This window comes from Opisthocomus hoazin, chromosome Z (genome assembly GCF_030867145.1).
Source record: "Opisthocomus hoazin isolate bOpiHoa1 chromosome Z, bOpiHoa1.hap1, whole genome shotgun sequence".
NCBI lineage: Eukaryota > Metazoa > Chordata > Aves > Opisthocomiformes > Opisthocomidae > Opisthocomus > Opisthocomus hoazin.
The window spans coordinates 74,758,083-74,785,075 of NC_134454.1; the positions used below are offsets into that span (position 1 = coordinate 74,758,083).

The 26,993-nt window shown below is 38.1% G+C and overlaps 1 protein-coding gene across 2 annotated transcripts in view; it reads left to right on the top strand.

Annotated features, from left to right (window-relative positions):
• The window catches only part of TTC33 (tetratricopeptide repeat domain 33), a 50,517-nt gene that overhangs the window by 12,965 nt on the left and 10,559 nt on the right, over window positions 1-26,993 (top strand). For both annotated transcript variants that reach the window (XM_075411872.1, XM_075411873.1), the window contains exons 3-4: window positions 12,374-12,455; window positions 23,351-23,482. In XM_075411872.1, coding sequence (XP_075267987.1) covers window positions 12,374-12,455; window positions 23,351-23,482 — 214 coding nt within the window. The remainder of the gene's footprint in view (window positions 1-12,373; window positions 12,456-23,350; window positions 23,483-26,993) is intronic.

Below are 26,993 nucleotides of genomic sequence, written 5' to 3' on the forward strand. Positions count from 1 at the left end.
TATTTATAATATCGTGCTCAGATTTCTAATACAGTGTTTAAATACTGCAAGCCAAAGGTTTTAGACAAAGCACTATACCTTTTTACCTCTGGATGGTGCCTGGTACATTAATACCTTACAGTGACAGATGTAATGCATCCCTCCCCTCTTCCTTGCTTTCTGAAAAACAATCATAGAAATACTGTTTTCATGAAGAACTGAAATTTGCTCTGTTGAAGCCAATTAAAACTAATAATTTTTACAGGCTGGCATTCTCAGGGTGTGTTGGACGTTTGTTTACGCCAGTCTTTAATGCCTTTAATTTGCAAACTAAATGGCAAATCTTAAAAAACATCGTTTGTTTTGTCTTTGACCTGTCGGCTGGTAATAGAAATCTAACGTAGTAGATTGTGGCTTAAGCTTTTTGTCTTCTGCAAAAATTAAGAAACTACAGTTAAGACAAAATACAGTTCATTGTTGTAGATTTTTTTTTAAACTAAGTTCTGTGGATAAGAGATGTTGGAGATGAATAATGGCTTGTATTCAGCTGGCTCCACAATCCTGTTTTACTGCTAAAAATGGAAGGCACCTGTAAAATCTGTTAAATAGCATAATCATACTGAAAGGAGTTCTGCATTCTAGGCTTCTCTGGAGAAAGTTCTATTTGTCTGAAAGATTTAATACAAGATGCCCCTTTCCTGGCAATTGGCTCTTGTGATGATGATAAATTCACCCTTAGTGGATTTGGATGTTGACATAGATTTTTTAAATTGTCTTTAACCTAGTCTGTCAGTGAAACTCTTCTGTTTGCCAGGAGGTTAACTTTCCCTGGTATTGCACATAACTTGTTTTCCTGGACATACTAATTAAAGTATTGCACGTTCTAAAACAGAATTTTAGTTCAGTGAATTAGTTCAACTTTGACTCTTTGAAGAGCATTTCTGATATGAATTTGGTTGATATTTATTGAGACTTCAAAAAGTACTTAAATAAGGGGTTAATAACAAAAAGATTTGTATAAAGTGTTCTGGGGGGTATGATCACATGATAAGATAGAAATAAAAGTTTTCCAATATAGAAAATAAATTTTCTTTTAGTCAGCCATTGCTAGGCCATCTTTCTCTCACTAACGAATTGAAAAATCTGCTTGTACAGCTCTCCACAGAAAGGTGGTGTCATTGCTGCCTAAGTAAAGCTCTCTTCTTTGTGTTTGTGTAGCCGGATGGAGAATTACACTGGGGAGTTGCCTGGTGTTTTAAAACAAACTGGTGTTTGGACAGGTCATAACCTGGATTAGACTGTTGACTTGGTATAAGAAGCAAAAGCTTTTATACTGGTGCAAACCAGAGGCAAGAAAGTAGACTGAAGCGAGAAGAGTGCAGAACAACTTTTGAGGACTCACTTAGAATGACTCTGCAACTTTTTATATAAAGATATTTGTATTTGCCTTTCAAAAATGTGGCAGAATTCCAATACTTCTGTACTGTGGGTAGAATTGAATGAACGAGGTTTCGGAAATTAATTTTTTTACTCGCTGATTTCGTTTGTGGGATTCATAGTGAGAAAGGAATTCCAAGCAATACTGGAAAAAATATTAGAAGTGTTGTTGACGTACAGACTGAAAGAAATGAATACTAAAATTAGAACCATAAATATTGAAATGTCGTAATTAATTTACAGTATAAATTGCTGTTATTAAACCTAAGCAAGTTTTGTGTAAATTACTCGTATAAACAACTATGACATGGAGCATTGTGTAAATATGGGAGAAATCTTTAACCTGGCTTTTTCTTCTGGGTAATTTATAGTTTCTGAGTGTATTTTAACTGATTGTGAGGTGCACAAGTTTTTTGATCATCATATTGTGATAATAAACTGAGATTGAGAAATTTAAAATATTGAGCAAAACAGGGAAAAAACTACCAAGGGGAGTATATTTCTCAGTCTAAAGAAAGTTCGTTGATGGCTTTTAGAGTTTGTGGATGGTAGCTTTTGTTAAATCCAGGAAAAGGATTTGTAGAGAGATAAGGCTTGTGCAAGTCAGACTTAATTATGATTATCTGATCAGTGGAATCAACCTAATGTTGAAAGAGAGAATGTAGTAAGGAATATACGTTAAAGGGCATATTTTTATAATTAACTGAGACACACACATCCTTTTCCCAGACACAACACTGAAGCTATCAAGCTTTGATTGCTTCCTTTTTTTTTTTTCAGAGGAAGGTATCTTCCAGTTCACAGATGCATTACAGCTGTGTGCATTATTGCAACATACTAGTATCTGTTGTTCTGTTTACTTTTCTGAAAGTATGTTGTAAATCTATGGGTAGTTTAATGGAAAGGGAGTTGTTCCAGAACTCAAAATATTCTTTGTAGATGTTCCATGCTAGGTAGACCATGGGATCTGAATAATAAGAGGAGGAGGAAGTAGAGTCAATTTTAGAAGTTAGGATTCAGAAGCATAGGATGCTGTGGAGTAAATGGCTAAATTATTCTTATCCAGTAACTAATGGGGATAAAAACATCTGAAATATTAATCTTCTGTTTAATCTTTAATGTTTGATTTTGCATCTCATGCTGTGCTGTGGAAAAATTGAATAAGGCAGTTCAAACAGTTCTTGCTGTTACTCTGTTTTCATAGGCACTATTATGAGTATATGAAATTATACTGCCAAAAAAATCATCAATCTGAATCTACTGGTTCTTGTCAGGTTGCTTATCAGTAGAAACATGACAGTTTTTAAGTGACTAACCAGCTCTGTCATGGAAATTGGAGCACAAACTTGCCTCATGTATCCCTTTGCCGAACATTTTTGCCTGGTGACACTGAGGCTCACCACTGCTTGTCTCTGCAGTGCTGGTAGTGAGAGTTCCACTCTCCTTCCCACTTCTATGTATATGATTTCCGTGTTAGTCATCTTGGGATTCAGAAGTGTCTGATACATTCCTTTAGTTCTGGATGGTCACATCTAGTCTCTATACAATCTGCATAGGTGTATCTTATGTACTTGTAGGTAGATCATGATGTTTATTACACCTCTGTATTTCATTTATTTGAGGAGATGTGATCATTTTTGCTGACTAGTATTTGCATTGGTACTTTATAGTTGTTTTATGTCGATACTTTCTAATTGCTTCAGCTGTGTGGAGAGGTTTATAGGGTACCTGCCTACTTAACTTATTAGTAATGAAAAAGAAATTAAAAATGGCCCTTGAAGTCTCAAAATGCCATAGTGAATTGCATGTGTCCTCTGTCTTTATCTCTTTCTCTCTGTTTTTCTATATAAATTGTGTCATTATTACTCTGTGATGTTGACGTTGGCAAACATTGTAAAGAGGCCAGAAGTAATAGACAGAAAGAAAATAAAGGGGAATTACATTATTTAGTGCAGATAACAAGAGCACGTCAACTAGACGAAGTGGAACCGCTGAGAACAGAATGTGAGCAGACCATGGCTTTTCATGTGTCATGTTTTGCCTTGTTAATACCCTACCCTTTAGCATCGTATTTTGACAATAAGTCATCTTCAAAAAGATAGAGAAATACTGGTATCTAAATCTCAGAAGCTTTTTTTTGGTGCGTTTGACAGCTTTTGACTTCTTGCCCTAGTTTCTGTGTCTGATTTTTGAGAACCAGTAGGATCATAACGTGCGGTAAGAGAGAGAGAGCTGTGCACAAATTATTAAAAGGTTAAAAGAATTAAATGCTGACTGAACTAAGAAGAAAACAGATGGTACCCATCATTCTAGCTCTACTCCTATATTTCTAAAGGCTCTCTGAACAAATAGTTCTCAAGACCAGAATACGACCTTGAAATTGCTTCAAATACAGTGTAACAATATTTCTTCTACTTTTTTCTTCCTGCTGCTTTCAGAGGAACTACTGTTAAAGCTATTTTGAGGAACTAAAGCTTTGCATTTGAAACTTCATTTCAGCAATAAACATACATTACTTCTCTATGGATACCTATAATATTATAACTATTGAAATATCTCATTTGATTTATATTCATTTGCAGCTTTTGTTTAGGTTACTAGAATAGTGAATTGATTTTTCTGAAACTATACAATTACTTCTCTTTTGAAGACTGCAAGGTTATCACAGTCTTTTCTTATTGCTCAAATAGTGAAATGGCATGTTCAGGAGTAATAAAACTTGATTTCCTATTCTTGATTTGAATTTCCGTGTGTAAACCTCAGTTCTGCTCCTATTTGTTTATTTTGGCTTCCTAAAGAGCGCTCGCCTGTAAAATGACAGTCAATATCTGATTTTAATGCTGTTAAATTACAAGACTGAGCTTTAACAAAGTACTTTATGTGTTTATAGATGGTTGCAAAGCAGCTTCTAGACACTGCAGAGGGTTCCTTAGGTGTTTTTTGTTTTTTACCAGTTTTCTGACAGTAATGCTCAACATGAAAGCGTTGGAAAACGGAAAATTTTCTTTTAGTTAAGTGTATGTAATTCATATTTGTTCTTTTAAATTCTCTTAAATGGACACAGTAGTTGTAGAACTTACTAAATGTTCTTTTGTGTGAGAATATTTCTACAGTGATGTGGAAGGTCTTGACAATTTCTGTTGACTCTAATATGACTTACAGTATATGTGAATGTAACCATTATTTCCTCTCTGGAAACTCTCTTGTGAGCATTATTGTTCTACTATGTGTTTAAGGCAAACAGGTACGTTATAGAACTTGCAACTATAGATACTGGAGAAATACAGGTTTGCCTGTCTGTAAAGAAGCTCTCAAGTATTGTGCATCGTCTGGTGAATTAAGGTTATTCGCGGTGTGTTTTTATACAGCTCTCTATGTTCTGTCTTGTAATCACTAGCTGAAATAAAAATTAGGAAAATGGCAAGTGGAACTTATGTTAAAACTTGATCATAGAATCATAGAATGCTTTGGGTTGGAAGGGATCTTTAGAGGTCATCTAGCCCACCCCCCCTGTAGTGAGCAGGGACACCTTCCACCAGACCAGGTTGATCAGAGCCCTGTCCAACCTGGCCTTGAATGTTTCCAGGGATGGGGCATTGGCCTCCTCTCTGCGCAACCTGTACCAGTGTTTCACCACCCTCAATGTAAAATTTTTTTTCCTTACATCTAGTCTAAGTCTGCCCTCTTCTAGTTTAAAGCCATTACCCCTTGTCCTATCACAACAGGCCTTGCTAAAAAGCCTCTCCCCATCTTTCCTATAGTCCCACTTTAAGTACTGGAAGGCTGCTGTAAGGTCTCTCTGGAGCCTTCTCTTCTGCAGGCTGAACAACCCCAACTCTCTCAGCCTTTCTTCACAGCAGAGGTGCTCCAGCCCTCAGATCATTTCTGTGGCCTCCTCTGGCCCCGCTCCAACAGGTCCATGTCTGTCCTGTGCTGAGGGCTCCAGAACTGGACACAGGACTCCAGGCGGGCTCTCACCAGAGCGGAGCAGAGGGGCAGAATCCCCTCCCTCGACGTGCTGCCCATGCTTCTTTTGATGCAGTCCAGGATACGGTTGGCCTTCTGGGCTGTGAGTGCACAGAAGAGGAGACTGAGGGGGGACCTTATTGCTGCCTACAGCTGCCTGAAAGGAGGTTGTAATGAGGCAGGTGTTGGTTTCTTCTCCCAGGTAACTAGCAACAGGATGAGAGGCAGTGGCCTCAAGTTGCATCGGGGGAGGTTTAGATATTAGGAAAAACTTCTTTACTGGAAGAGGGGTCAGACATTGGAACAGGCTGCCCAGGGAGGTGGTTGCGTCACCGTCCCTGGAGGTGTTCAAATAATGTGTAGATGTGGCACCTAGGGATATGTTATTAGGCATGGTGGTATTGGGTTGATGAGTGGACTTGATGATCTTAGAGGTCTTGTCCAACCTATGATTCTATGATTGTTGGCTCATGTCCAGCTTTTCCTCCAGGAGTACCCCCAAGTCCTTCTTGGCAGGGCTGATCTCAATCCCTTCATTCCCCAGCCTGTATTGATATCGGGGATTGCCCCCACCCAAGTGCAGGACACTGCACTTGGCATTGTTGAACCTCATGAGGTTCGCGTAGGCCCACTTCTTGAACTTTTCCAGGTCCCTCTGGATGGTGTTATGTCCCTGAGATGTGTCAACTGCACCACTCCTCTTGGTGTCATCTGCAAACTTGCTGAGGGTGCACTCGATCCCACTGTCTGTGTCATTGATGAAAATGTTAAACAGCACTGGTCCCAGTACAGACCCCTGAGGGACACCACATGTCACTGGCACCGATATGGACATAGAGCATTGATGTCGTAGTTTAGCATGATGGTAGATTGTTGATGATAGGTGGTAATTGCTTTTGGCATGTAATTAAATGGTATTTCCTGTCTCTTCTTTTATGGAAGTTCTTAAGTGAAATTGATGTATTTGTGTAGCTATTTAATTTTGTGGGGTATTCAACTTATTTACTTGTAATAGAACTTTGTATTTGCTGTGTAGGATAAGATTCTGCTATATAAATCCTACTTACTTTCACTACATGCACTGCTGGTGTCCAGGTGTCAAAGAACTGATACTGAGAGATCCGATATGTGCCAGAATAGTAACTCTGATGAATGCTTATGGTTGGAAATTACGTGTATTAGTTACATGCGTGCTGTTCTACCCCATGGTAGATTCAGTATAGTTTACCTGGTCAAAGGGCAAGTTACAGCAAGTTTGTGTTTATCTCTTATTTGTTGTGGGACAAGCACGTGTATATGGTCAGGTGCCACTGAAGAATTGTCATGCACCTCTTTACCTGTGGTAATTAGTGTGGCCATACCTAAATCAGCCTGTTAAATGAAAGTGTTGTATTGGAAGTTTTAGTAGATAGTAAAGCAATTGGTTTCAACATTCTCTCTCCATAATTGGAAGTACTGTATGACACTTTATTTACCATAGAATAGCCATGCTTTTGAGCTGCAGTAATGATGATGATTCATCAATAGTGTCAGAATTGCCTGCAATAATAAGAAAATATTGTGGAGTTGCTAAGACTTCAAAAGAACATTTACTGTTGTACTTCATGTGTTTAAAGACCTACCAATCTTGTAAAGATTACCAGTAATGTTAAGTGTGCTGTATGGCACTATGGACAAGGATTTTCTGTGCACACTTAAGCAAACAATTTCCTTTTTCTTGTTCTGCACACTGTTCTTCTCTAGGTGCTTCTGTAAAGTGCCATACATCTCCCTCCTCTCACCCATCAGAGGCAATATTTTACCCTAGCTGGGTTGCAGGACTCTGAAGCTGTTAAACACCAAAAAGCCATGTTAAGTTCATTCTCCTTTATTCTTTTTAGTTTTCTCCTTTGTCTGTTCTTTGAATCTTTTCTTCTACAGTCCAGCCCTGTGTCATCTCCTAGCTTAAAGTCTATTCCCGTAATCAGCTTCTGCTTTGCTTTTAATTTCTCTTTCCTTTTTATGTGCTCTGTATCCTAGTATTCTTTTTCTCTAGCTTCCACCAAAGTCTGAATTTGACCCTGCACTAGGTTAATATTGTTCTAGCTGGTGTTTCTGGTGGCCACAAGCAATTCACATTCATTGTCTATACGATATGATATGAGTATTTGACAATTAGCCTTATTCTTTTTAAAATCTTATTTTCCTCTTCCTTCCCTTAGCCCTGTCTAATGTTGTTTTTCCTCATCCTCCTGTAACATCAGATTATAGGAATGTCCCTCCAAAGTCTCTAAAAATTTGTAGGAGTTACCTTGCCTTGCCCCTTCTCCCGACACCGTACTCTTGTGATCGGCATCCCTCCTGCAGGCCTGTCTCATTTTGTCTAAATTTGGTACCATCTCATCTCTTCAGTATATCTCAGGTATTTTCAGTGTCGCTCTGAGCATGCCCTGTCTCAGTGTGTTGCTGAAGCATCAACTGTGGCAAGCCTGTTAGAGTAAAGCTCCAGGACTCTAGATCCTACGTGATCTGCGATGATGGTTTTTAACATTATATACGTATATGTATATGTATGATTTGGAAACTGATATCTGTGTAACTTGAACAAGGTTTGGTATTTTTTTTTACCCAAGAGCCTCCAAGTAAATATTTTTTTTTATGGAAATGCAAATTTGTTCTAGTGATTTTGTTTAAGAGTTCAAGAGATCCTGTTTTCCTAGAAGTGTTGTTGAAAGTGAAGTGTAAGCATGAGGTGTTTGTTTCAGAAGTTTAGCAAGCTGTAGTAAAACATGCCAAGTCTGTATAGCTCCCAGATGGTCAGTAGCACGTCTGAAGAGACCAGTTTTAGTACTTTAGGGAAGCTATGGGATTTCATATGCTGTTGAATAAAAATTGGCAATATCTATCAAATTTTCTACACTGAAGCCATTCCAGATGTATCTAGTTCTCAATAATTTATTCCTTTTAATGGCATTGCAATAAAGAAGAGAAAACGATTATGAAATTGTGGTTATAATTGTAGAATTTTTTGTAGTGAGGTGTGCTATTTTACTGAAATCACTGCGGGTAGATATAATTAACTATACTGTATCTCTGTACGCACACAAAGTAATTAAATGCTTCAAAATATGATAGTCTTTTCTTAAAAATGCTTTATATTTCTGGAGTTTAGATGCTTAGTTACAATATATGTGCAGAGTATGATTTTACTTTTGCTGGAAATAATTCATTCAGTATTCTATAATATCAAGATATGCCCATTATCAATATTCTGTGACTTCTTTACTGTTTCATTAGATAAGTTTTTATAGTAATCTCAGACATCTAAAAATGAATAAGTCTGTTTGCTGTAAGATTGTATTTTACTTACTTTTTCTTTCATTTACACAAGAGAGAATCATATTTCATCTTAAATCATGTATCACTGACGTTGCTGATATCTTAGTATCATATAATCCTAAGGAACCCTAGGAGACTTTCTACTCCAACTCCTGCTCAAAGTATGGTCAACTAGAGCAAGTTACTCAGGATGTTGTCCAGTTGGGTTTCGGATATCTCCAGTGATGGAGATATGTTTAAACAGAACTTCCTGTGCTTCAGTTTGTGCCTATTGCTTCTTGTCCTGTCACCGGACATGACTGAGAAGAGTCTGGTTCCATCTTATTTACTCCCTGCCCTGCTTCCAAATTGAGCATTTTTACAGTTTGGTAAGATCCCCTTTGAGCTTTCCCTGCTCCAGGCTGCATAGTCCCATCTCTCTTAGCCTCTCCTTAGATGACAGATGCTCCAAGCCCTTAATCTTCTTTGTGGCCCATTTCTGGAGTCACTCCAGTTTGTCCATGTCTCTGTCATACTGGGCAGCCCAGAACTGGATCAGGCACTCCAGACGTGATCTCACCAGAGCTGAGGTAGATCACCACTTTGTCTGACGGTGATGCTGAGGCAGACCAAGAAGCTGTTGGGCTTGTTTGTCACAAGAGCACATTGCTGTCTGGTACTCAACAATTTGTCCCCCAGGTCTTTTATCAACAAAGCTGCTTTCTGATCAGTAGGCCCCCACTCAAATATTGCTTGGGATTAATCTCCACTTTGATAAATGTCAGAGGTTTCTGAAGGAGGTTTACAGCATCACCAGTGGATGGATCTGTGATTTTTGAATTCTAGTTTCCAAGATGTTATTTTTGATACAAGTTATTCTAATTTTTGAAGTGCTAGACCTTTTTCTGAAGGTGTATAAAATTCAAATCCATGTTGCAGTGCATCGGCTGTGCCGTAGCATGTGTTCTGAACATGCGTGCTCTCTTTCTGTGTCAGGCATATGGGAAGAAGCTCAGGTAGACCTCAGTGGAGAGCATTAAGCTGAAATTTGTTACTTCAGTTTTGCCAGCGATGTAATTGTAGGTTTTGCAGCTTAGCTGATCCGTATGTGCTTGTTACTGGCTAGTCACTCAACTGTGTGTGAGCTTATTTACTTGTTAAGAAAAGAAATGGGAATAGCAAATGGAATGTGCATTTAATCTGTGTTAATAAAACCCAATGCAGATATATTTATATTGACATTTTCCTTTTCAGAATTATTTCTTCCTCCTTATAATGCTAAAGGTCCTGTACAATTCAGCTCAGAAAGATACTGAGAGACAGTAAAATGATCTATTTTTTAATTATTTATTTTACAACACTACCCTTGTGTTAATTCACTTATTATTTCAGCCAAGGTTTATGGTTTTCATAAAACATTTACTGGAACATGACTTTATAACTGTACCTTATATCCCCAGGCTGCTTTTTCAGTGGGGCGTTTGATATTTAATGTAGTATATAATCTTTTTCCTTCAAAAGAATGAGGTAGAAAATTCTTTGATTAAAAGACTATAGAAAGGAATTTTTCCCTAAGTTTGCTTTATTAGAGCAATTAACATCACTCAGTTTCTTTTTAATAAGAACAGTGTCTTTGGTTTTTCCTGGAACAACAACTAGAATATCTTTTTTTTCCTGAAAATCTGCAAAAGAATAGAACAGTTATGTTTTATCAGACTTTCTTTTTAAAGAAGTATGTGCACTGCAAAGATTGATGTTTCACAACAGTGTGACCATGTCCATCCTGTAAACTGGTAGTCAGCAATCAGTCGTTTTAGCAGTGGTTTAGCATGTACCTGCAGACGAATCTTCCTTCTCCAGCTGTGTTCTGTTGTGTTCTCCTTCCTGGCAAGTGATCCTGGCATTCTGTCATCGCTTCTTTTGGGTCACACTTTCTGAGGCTCGCAGGTGGAGTTGAGTAACTTGCTGTTCATACACAGACCACACATAGCACAGCACTTCTGCGAATGGACAACCTCTTTTCCCTTGCACATCTTTATTCTGTTGGCAGACTGTTGAAAAATTGGCAGCAAAACCCAACAGAATTTGGGGGAATATTTTTCTAAATTTGGTGCTCCCTTCAGAGGTAGTGTGTTCTTGCTGTGAGTTTTTATCCCATTCAGATTGACACTTTGAGCAGTGATGTCTCCTCCACAGAAGCAGAAATGGTGATTCTTGAAAGTGACTTTAACTTACATATTTCCATTTCCAGAATGTCAACGTTGTTCCTTCCTTTCTGGTTACTGATTTTGTTACTGTGTTTGCTCTCTTTTCCAGAATCATATGCTTCTAAACTTTTTTGCTACACTGACAATATTACACCTTACTGCATAGCCAGGACACCACCTAACTGAGCTGAGGATTTCCCTTACTCATATAAATTTTTATTGTGCTATGCCTGTGCTAGGTCTTGAACAAAATTATCATCTTCTACTCAAAAATTAGTTCTTGCTAACTAAGTGGCAGTTTAAAGCTTCTACTGACATTTGAGTGCTAAACGTAATTCACAGTGTCGTTTACAAAGTAATAATACCTGATCAGAATGAGAGTTTGACTTCAGTTGCATTGCTTTTCCAGTCTATTCTTCTATTTCCAATTGGTTCAGAACTTTCTGAAGTCTTTGTGTGACTGCTCTGGAAAACCTGGAAGTGCAATACAAGCTGGAGGAGTGAAAAATGGGGAAGGGAGAGAGGAGGAAGAATGGGGAATAGGGGAAGATAAAAATGGTTTCTATATGAAGTGCATGTGAAAATTACGTTAGCTTTATCTATACTGTATTAAAGTTTCAGTGTGTGTCTATCAAAAATAACTGTTTTCATACCTTTGCAGTGAAATTAATATAGATCTAGGAGTTCCTATGCAGTTCCATAACAAAGGTGGATTTTGAAATGGATTCAGAGAACTTGTGGCACCCTACAGACTCGTTAATCTGAGACTGCCTTTGGGGCTGAAGGACTGTACCCTTGTAACCCCATTGTCTTATGCTGCTACAGTTCTCCAATATTGTTCAAAAACCTAGGATGCATTTGTCCAGCTTTTACCTCTGTGTTCGAGACAGACCTACGTTTTACTGGTTTCAGTCAACTCTTCAGTTTGCTAGGAAGGGGCAACAGATTATGAAGCTACTGTATATCTTCCCGGAGTTGAATGATTTCAGTATAACTGTTTGCTGTCAACTTTGTTCTTGTATTTATAAACCAAAGTTACTCAAGTATCTTCAGTACAAAAATGCAGGAGGGCAACTCCTATGTTTCAGCCTTTTTGGGCTGAAAAGAAATTTTAAATGATGACTGTAGCAAGGTGTGTTGAGTTCAGATTGCATTTCGTTATGCCTGACTACGGATGATTTGACAATGAAGGGACTTGGATTCAGTTCAAGATTTCTAGTTTTAAGCCATTGCTTTGCCATAGATTTCCTGTGTTGACTTGTAAATTCACTTGAGACCAGTTGTACAATAGTACTTAGCATTCATTTGCTCAGAAGAACAAATAGCCGGTTCCTGACAACAGTTCAGCATGTCTTATAGGGAAGTGGTTAGAAAAATCATTAATACTAATGAGAAACCATGGCACTTTATTTAGGACAATGTCAGGATAAAAATAGTAGTATCTAATACCTTGAAATATGGTGAGACTAATATTGTTTTTACTGCAGGTACCGAGAGGCTATTCACAAGTGGGATGAAGCACTTCAGTTAACTCCAGAGGATGCTACGCTTTATGAGATGAAATCGCAGGTAAAGCATGGCAATTCTTTATCAGCTTAGAAATTAAAAAATAAAACATTGTGTTTGTGAACAGATACTGGGCAACGTTGTGTAGTTGTTGTGCACATAAACTACAGCGCAACTGAGGTTCTTCATTTTTCCCCAACACAACACGGTATCTTTTAGAGGGGATTAAAATAATGTTGTTATCCCAGCCAATCACAATAAACAATAGAACATGAATTAGGATGTTACAGGGTGGAAAAAGCAACTGAAATTCTTAAAAATTGTATTGGGAGGAGCAGGGAGAGCCTTACTGTGATAGGTTAGCAAATTTGACCATTAGATATGTCCCTGCTCTTTCCAAAGAGTTGGCTTGATACTATCAACATTAAACAGGAATACTGTATGCAAAAGTTATGCTCCAGTCTGATTTTACATTAAGTATTACATAGATAAATTAGTCTTGGAAAACAGCATTAAACAGAGTATGCTTATGGTGTCGATTCACCTAAGCCTTTATTTTAAAGCTCCTTTGAGGAATAAGGCTTGCAGCCATCAACGCCTTGTGAAAGTTATGAGATCAGCTTGTAATTTCAGTGTGTCTTTGCATGCCTTAGATGGCAGAAGTGCCAGGATCCGTTATTTTGTTTGTATTGGGAAGCTTTTGTCTTCATCTGTGTGCAAAGGTACAAAAATACATTTCCCCCCCCCCTGTGTTAAATAAAAATGCTCTTCTGCAAAAACGTTTTTGAGTTGAGGATGAGAACTAGAAGTGCATAGCTTCTTTCAAACAGCTGGGCACATTAGAATGGGAAGGATTATTTTTAGTAAGGTAGCTACTCAAAACATTGCTGAAAAATTAATTGCTTAAAGTTAAGAGAAAGTAAAATGGTACTTTGGTGAATGTGTTACATAACTTTCAGAAAGCCTGTTGTTTGTTTAGTTTTAAAATCGTTGTTGCTATTATCATTCTTTGTTTCTACAAAAAACAAAATAAAACACCACCTTCCCCCTAAAAAAACCAACCCAAAAAACCAACAACCCCCCCAAACCCCCAGTAAAACCCAAAAAGCAAAAGCTGTCAGTTTTCCAAGGTGTGGGGACTGCTCTTTTTTTCCTGAATTTTCACATCTCCTCCTCCTCACAGTCATGTTGTCTGTGAGGTGAAGAAACTTTGATTAGGCAGAATAATTAATTGAATAATCATAAGCTTATTTCAATACAGTAATACTGAAGGAGATTTTTGTTTCATATAGCAGCAAAAGGTTTAGATCTTACTTGGGTTTGCATTTGTTTTGGAAATACTTCATGGCTTTAAAGGTTTTTCTTCCTTAATTTTTTGGGGAAGAGTTCATAGAGTCACAGAATCATAGAATGCTTTGGGTTGAAAGGGAATTTAGAGGTCATCTAGCCCAACCCCCCTGCAGTGAGCAGGGACATCTTCAACCAGACCAGGTTGCTCAGAGCGCCGTGCAACCTGGCCTTGAATGTTTCGAGGGACGGGACATCGACCGCCTCTCTGGGCAGCCTGTGCCAGTGTATCACCACCCTCACTGTAAAAAATTTCTTCCTTATTTCCAGTCTGAATCTATCCTCTGTTAGTTTAAAGCCATTACCCCTTGTCCTATCACAACAGGCCTTGCTAAAATGCCAGTTCCCATCTTTCCTATAGGCCCCGTTTAAGTACTGGAAGGCCACAGTCAGATCTCCCTGGAGCCTTCTCTTCTCCAGACTGAACAGCCCAAACTCCCTCAGCCTGTCCTCATAGGAGAGGTACTTCAGCCCTCTGATCACATTCATGGCCCTCCTCTGGACCCGCTCCAACACATCCGTGTCCTTCTTATGTTGGGGGCTCCAGAGCTGGATGCAGGACTCCAGGTGGGCTCTCACCAGAGCGGAGCAGAGGGGCAGAATCCCCTCCCTCGACCTTCTGCCCACGCTTCTTTTGATGCAGCCCAGTATACGGTTGGCCTTCTGGGCTGCGAGCGCACGTTGCTGGCTCCTGTCCAGCTTTTCATCCACCAGTATGCCCAAGCCCTTCTCCACACGACTGCTCTCAACTCCTGCATCCCCCAGCCTGTATTGACATCGAGGGTTGCCCTGACCCAGGTGCAGGACCTTGCACTTGGCCTTGTTGAACCTCATGAGGTTCACGTGGGCCCACTCTTTGAGCTTGTCCAGGTCCCTCTGGATGGTGTCCCGTCCCTCAGATGTGTCAACTGCACCACTCCTCTTGGTGCCATCTGCAGACTTGCTGAGGGTGTTAGATTGCTTTGTCAGCATATCATATATATATAAGGGATCGAGATAGGCTATGTTAGGAAGAATTCCTTGAGCTGTGTATGAAGGGTTGGTTTCTGGCTTCCTGCATTAATTTGGATGGTGTTGGTAATACAATGCAGTAATTTTTTACTTTAAATATCTGAATTTTTCTAGTGTGGTTCTGTCATTATATATTCTACCTGATGCTGAAAAGTGGGCTTTTGTTCTCCCCACTTTCTCACCAGACTAGATTTGTAGTCAATTATTTCTTCATAAGTTCAAAAATAGGAGGCATATATCTTTTTAGAAAAAAATTCCAAACCCTCTTGATGCATGTTTTCATACCTTATGGAAATTCTGCCCTGGTACTTTCTCTTAACTTTGGCACACTTAGGATCAGATCTGTAGATTATTTAGCATATTAGCATTTACGTATCTCCTGTATGATTTAGGTGACTGACTCCTAGATACTTCTGGAGTTCTGTGGTAACAAAATATCTTAAACATGTAAGCCTCCATTTAATATTTATTTATATTTGGGTGCTTTACATCAATGCTAGCTAAAATGAAAGATCTGTTCAGCCTGGTATCCTAACAACTTCCAACAGTGAGTGGCTGGGAAAGAGTCATACAAATGGTGCAAGCATGTAGTGGCACTTCCCCCACAGTACTTTTCCCAGCCTCCAGCAAGTTTTGGCCCTGGGACTTCTTTGTGTTTAGAAGTGCTTGAAAGATTTTTCTTCAACAAATTTGTCTCATTGCTTTCTGCTCTCGTGTAAACCTTCAGTGTCTGCAGAGCTATGTGCCAAGGAGTTCTGAATCTTAATTATGCACTTTTGGAAGAGACAAGAGTAATAAAATTCTGCTTTAATTAGCAGCTTTCCAGGTTGTTGTAAAGGTTGTTAACTTATGTGGCTGTCCACTTGTGCATTTAATTTTTAACTCCACTAGTAAAAAAGTTCTGTTAGGATATGAAAATGGTATCAGTCCTCTATTTTTTTTTTTTACTATAGTTTAAAGATTTAACTCTGTTTTGAAGAAAACAGACAAACTAGTAGGATTTCTTCTAGGTTGGAAAGAAATGGTTCATGTGGTCTTGATGGTGGCTCCTTAACACAGGGTGTTTTTGAAGTAGCCTGTGTTTAACAATTAGACTTTTTTTTTTTTTTTTTTTTTTACTTAAAAGCAGCGGAAAGCTGTAGAAAAGGACAGTTGTGCTAAGCGGGACAGCTTAGTGGACAGCTCTCTTGTAACATTTCTTAATTATGGTCTTATGTGAATGCAGGAATTAAGCTATCTCTGCAAAAGCACTCTAATTGAAATTATTCTAAAATTAAATATTTTCACAGTGGAAATAACAGGAGAACAGGGAGTTATGTTAGCTTATCAGGATGCCAGCTGTGATGGAATGATTTACACAAATGGATGCTTACTACAACATCCTTCAGTCGGTGCTCCAGCCGCAATACCTGATACTGAGGGGTGGATGCTTACTTGGCACCCCAGTCCCTATGTTTCAGGTAAATGGCAAAGGTGAGTTGGAGGAGTCGGGCACACGGCTTTCCTACTGACCAGGAGGAGCTGAGAAACCAGCTGTGTGACTCTGATCTGTCTTGTGAAATGACTTTGCCTGTCTAATGAAACCATTGCAGAGTAATGAAAGCTGAAAGAATGAAGGAACCTGTTCCTTGGCTTCCACCATGCTTTTTCTGCCGTTCTGAAGAGGAGAGCAGTGCTGAGCAGTTGCACTGTTTCTCTTTGTTTTCACTTTCTGATATCGCGTAACACTTCTGTTAAGTCTGTGAATGAGAACACAAGAGAGGTTCATGTACAGAGTATGCATTTATAAAATCATTTCTTGAATCTTTTTAACAAAACCTCTAATCTTTAAATTGGTAACATCTCTTTAGTACACATAAAGAATTATTACAGCTGTTTTTTGCAGTATGACTTATGCTTACTGGAAGCTGGTTAGTATAATGTGTAATTTGATACTTTTCTACTTCTAAAGGCACTAATGTGAGCTGTAAAAATCCATTTTTGCCAAAATAGGAATACGTAATTCATTCCAAAAATACTGTGGTTAATATTTAAATGATACTGTCTTCGAGCTGACTGTTATTCTAAGCCAGCGTAGCAGCACCAATACTGCAGCTATTAGTGTGTAGATAAATGAGAAAGCTTTGGCAGCTCCAGATTTCGAAGAACTGTACACCAGCTTCAGCAAGGACTTGACCAGCATTTGGCCTATGAAAATCTGCCTGTCTTGGTATGTGAGTCACATACTAGAGGAGGTGCTTCACATTCAGGTTGACTTTGTGCACTATGCAAAGATTCTTTATGGCCTGTACCAATTTTCTTTCAGTGAGCAGAAGTCTCCTCATGAAGTAATTTTTTTTTTTTATTGAGAACGAACATTGGATGAAGTGTTTTGTGCAGGCTTTAATATCGGTGTATCCTGTTTAATTTATTAAGATAATCATATGTTTGGTTATATAGCAGTTTCCCAGTTCGTTAGTATTTCCTTTCTCAGCAGCAAACTTAACATTTTAAATACCCTGTTGTTTAATGTTCAGCTCAGATAAATATGCTAATGACACAGTAGGAATCTGTAAATATTTATGGTAAGTTCTTAAAGATCTGTATTTCAACAGATGTAGGACAAATGTCTTTCAGTATTTCTGAAGAGCGGAAACAGTGTTTAAAAGGTTCCTAGTTGTCAATGACACTTGCAGTAAGTGTGTTTCCAGAAAAACATATGGGAGTTGTGGAATTGCTTAACTTCTTCAAAAACCCATAAAAGTTAAAGAGATTTTTTTCCATTGTACTCAGCTACTCTTTAATCCATTTAAAAACAGATTATTATGAGGGAGAGGTTGGGGGTGCACTTAAACTGTTCTTTGCATGCAAGATCTTTCAGTGTATATACTTGATGTTCTGTTACCAGCCTAAACTGCTCCCCCATTGCACTGACAATGAGAGGCAAGTAAATGTTTGTGCAAGCAGTTAATTTCTTTTTTTGTTGTTGGTTTTTTTTTTTAATCTTTAAAAAAAATCCCAACAACAACAGCCTAGTATTGATTCTAGTATTGGGTATATTCAGAGGAGTGTATGAAGACTACCTGTATTAAATGCAGTCACAAAGACTGCTTGCAGTTCATTGCAGGCGAAGTTTCTTAAACATTGACTGGATTATTTTATTGCTGCTTTGAATTACAAAGATGGAGGAACAGGCTCCGAGAAAGTCTTTGGATTTAGGTCTGAATGTCTGTAGGCTGGACCATGTGGGACACTTTCTTGGGTGAAGAGAGATGTTAGAGGACTTACTACATTATGGTATACATAACAGACTCTTGGGAATCAGACATTCTGCTATTCTGTACCACTTCTGAGAATTTACCTGGTTCATGTTGCTCATCCAGTGGTACTTCCACCTCAGATCTCAGATAATAATCTGAAACACACTGTGCAACTATGACAGTACACAATACAATTGTTTATAGATATTTATAGAAACCAATAAATACAAATGTGAAGAAAGTCAGGTGTATCTCCATTTAATAAGCTTTTTGGATGTTCATCATCAGCTGTCTGAGGATGTAATTTCTGTACAGCCCTGCATCCTCAATTTGCACTCATTGAACAGGACCAGGATTTCAGACATGCCTCTGGGTTTTTTTAATAGGTCAAACCCATCATACTCATATTCAAGTCATTCCATTTCCTCTCTTCTAAAGGTTTTCTTAGTCTTGAACTCAGTGAAGAAAGAATACCAATTTCCACCCATCCCATTTCCTGCTTAAGAAATGATAAGGTTCCTAAGACATGACCAGACTCACAAACCCCAGTGTAGGTTATAACAAATCAGCTGAAAATTGCTGATTATTTCTTTTTTTTTTTTTTTTTTAACTGGGATGTAGTGAGAAGAGTTTGCCATGAAAAGATTGATGCAAACTCCAGAAAGCTACATAGCGAAAAGCGTTGCTTTGCAGTGCAACATTAATTGCTTTACAGCATGGATAAATATAAACTGCTATGTATGGGTAGAGGAAAAACTTTATTCATCAGAAATTAATTTCTGGATGGAAAAAGGAATTGGGTCAGTTTCACTGGAGTTAGAATGTGTCTATGTATAGTGATTCAGCTTCAAGCCAGTGAGCTCATCTAAAACCAGGACTTACTCAGATTCACAACACTTCCAAAATATTGTGGGTAGGACAGGATAGGTCATTCTACTGCCTAGATTTTTAATACTTGGTCAGTCTGTTGATGACAGTTGCTATGTTTAATTGTTTTTTCTCCACTGAGTTCTTCTATTTCTTCTAATCTGTCTTGTGTGTTTTTTTTAAAGCCAGATCTATTAAATTAAGGCAGTGTAGTGACATGGGTGCTCTTTGTTTTAATGCATGTGATAATGGTAAGTCTGTGTTGGAATAAATTAAGTTCTGAAAAACCACATACTGAATATCTTTATAAGACATTTCCCTCTAGTCATTTTTAATACATATGTGCATGAGAGTCTTGAGATTTTTTTCTGCTTTGTAAGATTTTTTTTAATAATTGTTTTATTAGTTTTAAAAATGTTTTCTAACGAAGTGTTATTACTAAGATTGGAAAATAAATCAAATATGCAGTGAGATTACTTAACTGTGAAACTTGAGTGCCATCCTGCTAATGAGGCTTGCAAAAGAAAATTCATCGAGAAATTAACTGGAGAGCAACAGGAAAGGAATAAAATCTTAGTTTGTCAGTTCTTAAAAGGGTGTTCATAAGCAAACATGCAGAGGTTCATCTTTACCTTAAGTGATTCTGGCAAAATAGCCCTTTTCTATCATAGCTTGTTTCAAAATAGGTTAAAGACCTATTTTGCTGGTAGGATTGTCTGTTCTGTGAAGGCTTTCTCCAGCATAATTTTGGTTAGTAAAAGCGTAGTATCTTCATACTTCCAAATGACACGGTTATATTTGCGCGTTTTTATGAATGCATGGCCATCTAAAGACTCATACATTGAAGGTAAAACAGTGAGGAAGAGGAATTTAAATGGAGTTTTCAGTGATATAGTTCCTCTGTGAAGCATCATACTATTTGTTTGGGCAGTGAAAAATACCCTAATGCAACTGAATTAGTTTATTTAAAAAGTAAACATCTGCTTAAAAAAGAAATGTTACACCTGAGTCCTCTATTGGAATGGTGTTTGGCCCTTTCCGAATAATGCTTGCTTGTTTCTGTTTTTACTAGTAATCTGAATGTTTTGCAGGAAGTAACTAGCAGAGGGCGAAAATTATCTCTGCCATCAAAAAAACCCCACCAAAACCACATTGAAATTGGTGTGAATATAACTTGAATCAAAAGAGATTGCACAGCTACTGATGAAGTAATGTAATTGTATGCAGGTATGGATTGATGCTGATGATGGCTTGTATTTTAGAGTCAGTTGTACTGAAGTAGTTCATAAAGGATTAAAAGAGGGTCAAGAGTTTATTGTATTAAGTACAGTAGAGCTCCCAACAAAATCCACTCCCTTCAGAGGAGTTCACTCTACTCTTTTGAAAGGAGTTAACCAAACGAAAGAACGTGCTTATTTTGGAGGAAGCCCTTGGGGATGTGTTCTGTTTATTCTGTTTTATATAGAATAATTATTTTAAAATAATTACTGAAGGTAAATGTGTAAGTGTAAACAAACTTACAAAGAAAAGAATGTGCTGTGATATGAAATAAAGTTGAGCAAAGGTAAGAGCAGCAGCAAGCATTCTGCTCATACTGGCTGTAGGGACTGCTACTGGCTTCTAGATTCATGTTTCAGTCGCACATCTGAATGAGAAGACAATATTTTTCTGATCAGCTCAAATATTTCAAGCATATGGGCTGAAATGAAAGAAAACCTGGGGGCATTTTTATAAGAACCAGAAAAATAGACCATTATGCTGATGCCATGTTGTAGCAAGTACGAGTAACATACTCAAAAAGAGCTAAATAAAAGTAAAAAATAATACAAATTCTAAAAACAAGAGCAGGAAATCAAGTTGTATACAGTAGAAGGTGGGAGCAAGACTGTGAACAAGACATTCATTGAGTGTCTAATTTTTTATGTCAAATGGACTTTGGTCCGTTATGGTGTGATATGTAGGGATCAAGGAAGGCAACAATAAAGAGAACGTAATCAAGGCAATGAAAAGAAGTTTGCAAGTAGCAAACAACCTCGCTTTCATACAAGGCATAAATGTAAACTAAATTTATGTGAAGGAAGAGAAAATTAAAAATGATACGGTCATGATAATGACAGCATTACAGATAAAAGAAAGTAAGATGCTTTGGGAGGCAGGCACGGAGTACATTTCTAGGTGTGTTTAAAGTAGCGATAAGTTATGCAAGAAGATCTGAAATGCAATGAACGTAGTATTTCAGAGTACCTGCGTCCTTGAAAATAAGCCTCACACTTTGTATTGTCATGCAGGACTCGAGATTATTACATTATGGTATTGAAATGTGTATAAATACTGAAGTATATGTTGTGTGTGAAATGCTGTCTATGGAATTAGAAGTAGGATTGTGGGTTTTTGTTAGACTGATATGTTAAGCTAGCTCAGGATGAGAAATCCATGTTTCGACGAAGGGCACCCGTGTAGTTCACATGATCTGGGAAGTTATGGCTTCCACCTGCTTGGACACACCATGTCTGAGGGGCACATATGTAACTAGAGACAGTAACCCTTTAGGTACTTAACGTATTAGTGAAATGGAGACCACACTGGACTGTGTGTTATCAGGGGATGATGTGTATATACACATAGATCTGGTGCTTGATGTGGCTGCATGTGGAGCATGTGACAAGCACATTGCACAGCAAAGGGGCTACAGCACGCGTTGTTCCGTCTGGCTTTGTCTTGGCCGTGTGGCGTGCCCCAGTAAAAGGACTGAGCACCTCTTGCCAAATCTGTGCAGAAGAAGACTTTATGCTAGAGGTGTTTATTCCTTTTTCAGCATGACTTTCCAGATAGAGAATGACTGCTGGTTCCGTCTTCAAGTAGCAGTTTTCTATTGTGAGAACAAACACATTAAGAGATTAATGTAAAAGCTAGCTGATAAATGCAGAATCACTTAATCTTGGTAGGATATATACCTATCCATTAGCAACAGTTTGATTCAATTCACAGATCTGCTGCAGATAAGAGAAACTGCACACAAAAATGCAGTTGAACTGAAAGTTTTGGAAAAATACGTAATATTCATTACAAACATTGCTTACAAAGCACAGTCATTGGGAACTGCTGAGGAAAAAAAGGAAACTGACATGACATACAGCTGTATGTTGTTTTTTAAAGATTTTTAGGTACTTCTAAATTCCAGTATGCAGCCTATTAAATGGAATTAAAGAGAAGCCATAGGACTAGTCTTTAGGAAAAATTAGTCTTATTAAAATAGCAAGAGTATGGATCCAAATGGTTTATATATATAGAAGGCTTCTTGTGTTTGTCGGGTACAGGATTACTTTCTGTAGTAAAGCTTGCTTTTTTTTTACTGTACTTACCCCAGTGCTGTGAAAGTACTTAATGTGAATTAAAGTGAATACTCAAGATTGTTGCACTTGAATCCTCCTCTACTCCATGCTCATATTTATCTATTTATTATATCGTAGAACAGTAAGGTTAAATGCTTTTTGCACTTCAGCACTAGTCCTAATATGTTCTAATATTATTCATCATGCTTGCGGGTCAGTTGGGATGAAAGTGGTTGCCCACACATGAGTCTTACTCTTGTGGTTGACATTCTCATCATACTGTAGGAATGCCGTTGTCATTTGTTTCTTATACTGGTATCTATCACCATAGCATGTGGGTGTCTGAAGTCATGATCTCAGAGTGATGCAGGTCTTCAGGTAATGTGCCAATGTCATGGTGGTCTTGGAAAAATATTGCAAGCTTTGAGCCACGTTATGTATCGTTGACTATGATTTATAGGCTTAGTTACGGAGATTCAATGCAAGGAGTAGAATACTATGGTAACAGGCTGACACTAACCTGGACTGCTGAGTAAAAGAGATTTCCACATTCAGAAACCACTTTTTTTTGTCTATTTTTAACGTGACTGACTTGATGTCTAAGTTAGACTTTGCTATTGCAGAATGCTTACTCTCCAAATACAACATTCGTTGTTAAGGGCTGTTTCCATGCTGAATTACAGGGATTGTTTCTATAATTATGTCATGTGCACTGCAACTGTATTTGGTAGATGACAGTCTTCTATTCCAAAGAAAAAATAAAATCCGGGAGTTTTTCAACAATACTTCCTTATTTGTCGTGTTGAATTTTCGATGTGTTTGTCCTTCAGTGTATTCTGATGCTTTTACAGAGTGTGGGGTTTGTAGGGAGGAAGGGCATGGGAAGGGACACCTTCAGAATCAATTCATCTGCTTCTAATAGAGTTGCTTAAATAGTTCAGATGAATCATCCTCTAGCATGCCTGTTTCTGTGGGCTATGGAATGAGTCTGGCAGGCTACCTGAGATTAGACAACTAACTTTTGAACTAGAAAAAGCTAGATGAGATGAACCTGTCCTTAGTTATTGGAACAGTGGTGGTTGCCTGAGTAATCCCAGAACACTTCATCTGTTTTCAGTTTTGCTTATTTTGAGTCCTGTTTTTTTTTCTTTTTCTGTCACAGGTGCTGATGTCTTTACATGAAATGTTCCCAGCAGTGCATGCAGCAGAAATGGCTGTTCAGAGAAACCCACGTTCCTGGGATGCCTGGCAGACTTTGGGACGTGCCCAGCTTGGATTAGGAGAGATAGCACTGGTAGGAAAACAGACAACATCAATAAGCTAAACTTGTAAACCACATCCTCCGAATTGTCTGTGAGAGAATGAAGTACAGAAATACGAAGGTAGCTGAATATCGTTATGTAACCTGAAAGTAGGCAAGGAAAAAGTTTGTTGTTGTTTGTCTCCATTATTTGCTCTACGTTGTTGTTTTTTACAAATGCTTCCTGTGTGGTTTTGTTGCTGGGCTTGTGGAAGGCCTGCCTAGCTCAAAGCCTTTTATGTTATGTACTGTATTTACGTGGTGGCTTTATGCAATAGAATAATTATGTCGACATAACTGCACATACTACATTCTGGGTACTGTACTGCTTCAGCGCAGTTCACCATAGTTTAAAGATGAAGGTACTGTGAAGTCCCAGTTGATATTCAGGCTCAGTTTTATACATGCCTGCTAATAAAATTCTAGTATCTTGTTTTCCCTGTCTCCTACTCTCCTGTGTTAGGTGCAGCAAATCGTGTGTGCTCATTCATGCTTTCCTCTGGCTCCTTGACTCAAAATGGTGGCTGAAGTTTGTTCTTGTCATAACAATAGCAAAAAGGCTGGAATGCTCTGCAGTAGCTGGAGTGCATCTTTTCCCTAGCTGCAGCTGTATGCCATGGTGCTGTCTTGGCTACATGATGTGATGCAAAGGAAGAGTCTTCCCCCGTGTCACATCACCCTCTGCCTATAGGCTATACACCTGTAAATAATGTAGCGCATATGTATATATAGTGTGATAGTTTTCTACTGGTTAGTGTGGAAACATAGCGAGTGTACTTTTTAATTCAGACAGGTTCACAAAAGTCCATTAGAAAAATAATTTGTCATGAGCTCTCAGATAAAAATAGGTACTGGTTTTATATCTAACAGAAGTAGCTGTGTGCTGGTTTGATACAAATACTTTTGTCATTAATTGAGAGTGTTTTTGCAAAGTTACAATGTTTGGACCAAAAATTTTCAAGAATAGAAAAATAATTATGATTTTTTTGAGGGAGGCTACCAAATCATGCAGTTTCTTTTTAAAATGTAGTAAAGTAGTATTTAAAAAAACACAAACCCAAACAATGAGAATAATGTAAGACAAAAGCAGTGTGTTGCAGATATGTACTGTGCTATCTTACGTTGTTGCAGTATCGTAATATGGAATATTTAATATAAGTCCATGCATATCTGCATCACATAATTGGTGACATTCCATGGCTTTTGTGGTCTGTAAGGTAAGAGTAAATGGTCTGTCCTGTCTGGATCTACAATCTATAAATTTTTATTTTCCTTTTAAGTGCTGGAAATTGTGTCTGTAAATTATGTCTGAGACTTTTAAATGCATTAGTCTCAGGAGATTCAAAGTTTAATTCCTGCAAAAATCCTAGGTAACAGATGCTGCTTATCCTATTAAAAAAAAAGCTACTGTTACTGTAATGTCAATTATAGATACTGATACACCAATACTAGTTACACCACCAGGTCTGCTCACCGGATTCTGTAAGCTTTGCCGACATTGGCAAGTCACATCGCACCAATAGGAGTGGATAACTTGAGTTAATAGCGCTGGGCACCCAATGTCCACGTTATTTGCATTTTGGTTTACTTCAGAGTAGCTCTGTTATTTGGAGAACTTCAGGGGCTCTCGGAGTGTATAGTCAAGCTTGCTTAGAAAGGAATGTAGTTTATGTAGCTTGAGACTATTCCGTGATGCAAAATGAAACATTTTAAGTGGGAACAATCAGAGATTTGCATAAAAGCACATTATTCATCTGAAACAAAAGACTGTTATAGATGCTCCTGTAATTGTTATATTGACCTCACTGTCTGTGAAGAGAGAGGGAGGAGGAGTTATCACCACGTAGTTTGCCCTGTGTTGAGTAGGGAGCCCAGAGGTGGGCCCATCTCCTAGTCGTGTCTCCAGTGCTTTAGTACTGGGTGTTTCTACTTTTTTGCCTTTCAGTTCTTTGAGGCATATTGAACTGCCTTCTGATGAATATGTTCTCATGTACAATGAACACTTAGGGAGTTCTTTTAAAATGCAGATAATGTTCACTATTTATTTTTGAACCCAGCAATTCTTAAGGAATCTTAAAAGGTTAAGACTGAAGAAGTCTTAAAAGGTTAAATGATTTCATAATTATTGAAACCATGGAGGCTTCTTACCGGGTGATCTAAGTCATAATTATCCTTTTCCCATTAGCCTTTCATTACTATGATCTTACAATTTTTCACCACATTGTATTTTTTACAAAGAAAGGTTAATAAAGCATACATGTCAGGGCATTTTAGTAATGTTTGAGATTTGGGCATTACCACCCTTCTCAATAGCAGCTTCTTTGTTTCATTTCTCCCCACCAACGTCTATCTTCACTATCCACATACTGCTAAATGGTCTGTTGTAAGTATATTTATTTCTTGACAATGACTGATACGCTTTTTCTTAGGAAAAAAACAATTTACTGTATTTTAATTTCAGGTTTCCCCAGTCTAAAATATAGGTTCCAAACAAGTCTAATTTATATTACGAGATCCGTAATATATTCATTGCTTACAAAAAAGAAGTTTTGTTTTTGTCAAACTTGTGACAGAAAGAGTGAGATAAAATAGCCCCTCTTTATTTAGCTTTTACAAAAGCAGTTTGCTCTTTTTTCTGAATTTACTGAACAGGGTAATTCAACAGTGATACTTAAATGTGAGCAGGCAGAACTTTATTTCTGTAAAGGGAGAAATGCCTTAAATTCTACAAATCAGATTCTACAAATCAGATTCTACAAATCAATTTGCAAGAGCACACCTGAATAACCTTTGCAATATGAACGTAGAAACTGTAGAAATGTGGTCAGCTATTAAAAGGTTCTTCCTGACAGTTTAAGGTTAAAATAGATCAGACATTTATCATGCAGATTGTATCATATAAACTATTAAACTAGAGTGAAAATACCAGAAATAAATGGATTCTTTTTTTGTTAAAGAAGAGAAATGTAATGAGAACTCTTTAAATATACTAGAATTTCATGAGTGTCTTTATGCTAAAGGTTTCTGTGAAAATTAGTTATTTGTGTTCACGTGAGTAGTACAAGAAGTAAGCCTTAAATTCTAATAAATGTCATAGAATCATCAAATGGTTTGGGTTGGAAGGGGCCTTACAGATCACCTAGTTCCAACACCCTGCGGTGGGCAGGGACACCTTCCACCAGACCAGGTTGCTCGAAGCCCCATCCAACCTGGCCTTGAGCACTTCCAGGGAGGGGGCAGCCACAGCTTCTCTGGGCAGCCTGGGCCAGTGCCTCACCACCCTCAGAGTAAAGAATTTCTTCCTTATATCCAGTCTAAATCTACGTTCTTTTAGTTTAAAACCATTGCCCCTTGTCCTGTCACAACAGGACCTGCTCAAAAGCCTGTCCTCATCTTTCTTACAAGCCCCCTGTAAGTACTGAAAGGCCGTGGTAAGGTGTCCCCACAGCCTGCTCCTCTCCAGGCTGAGCAGTCCCAACTCTCTCAGCCTTTCCTCATAGGAGAG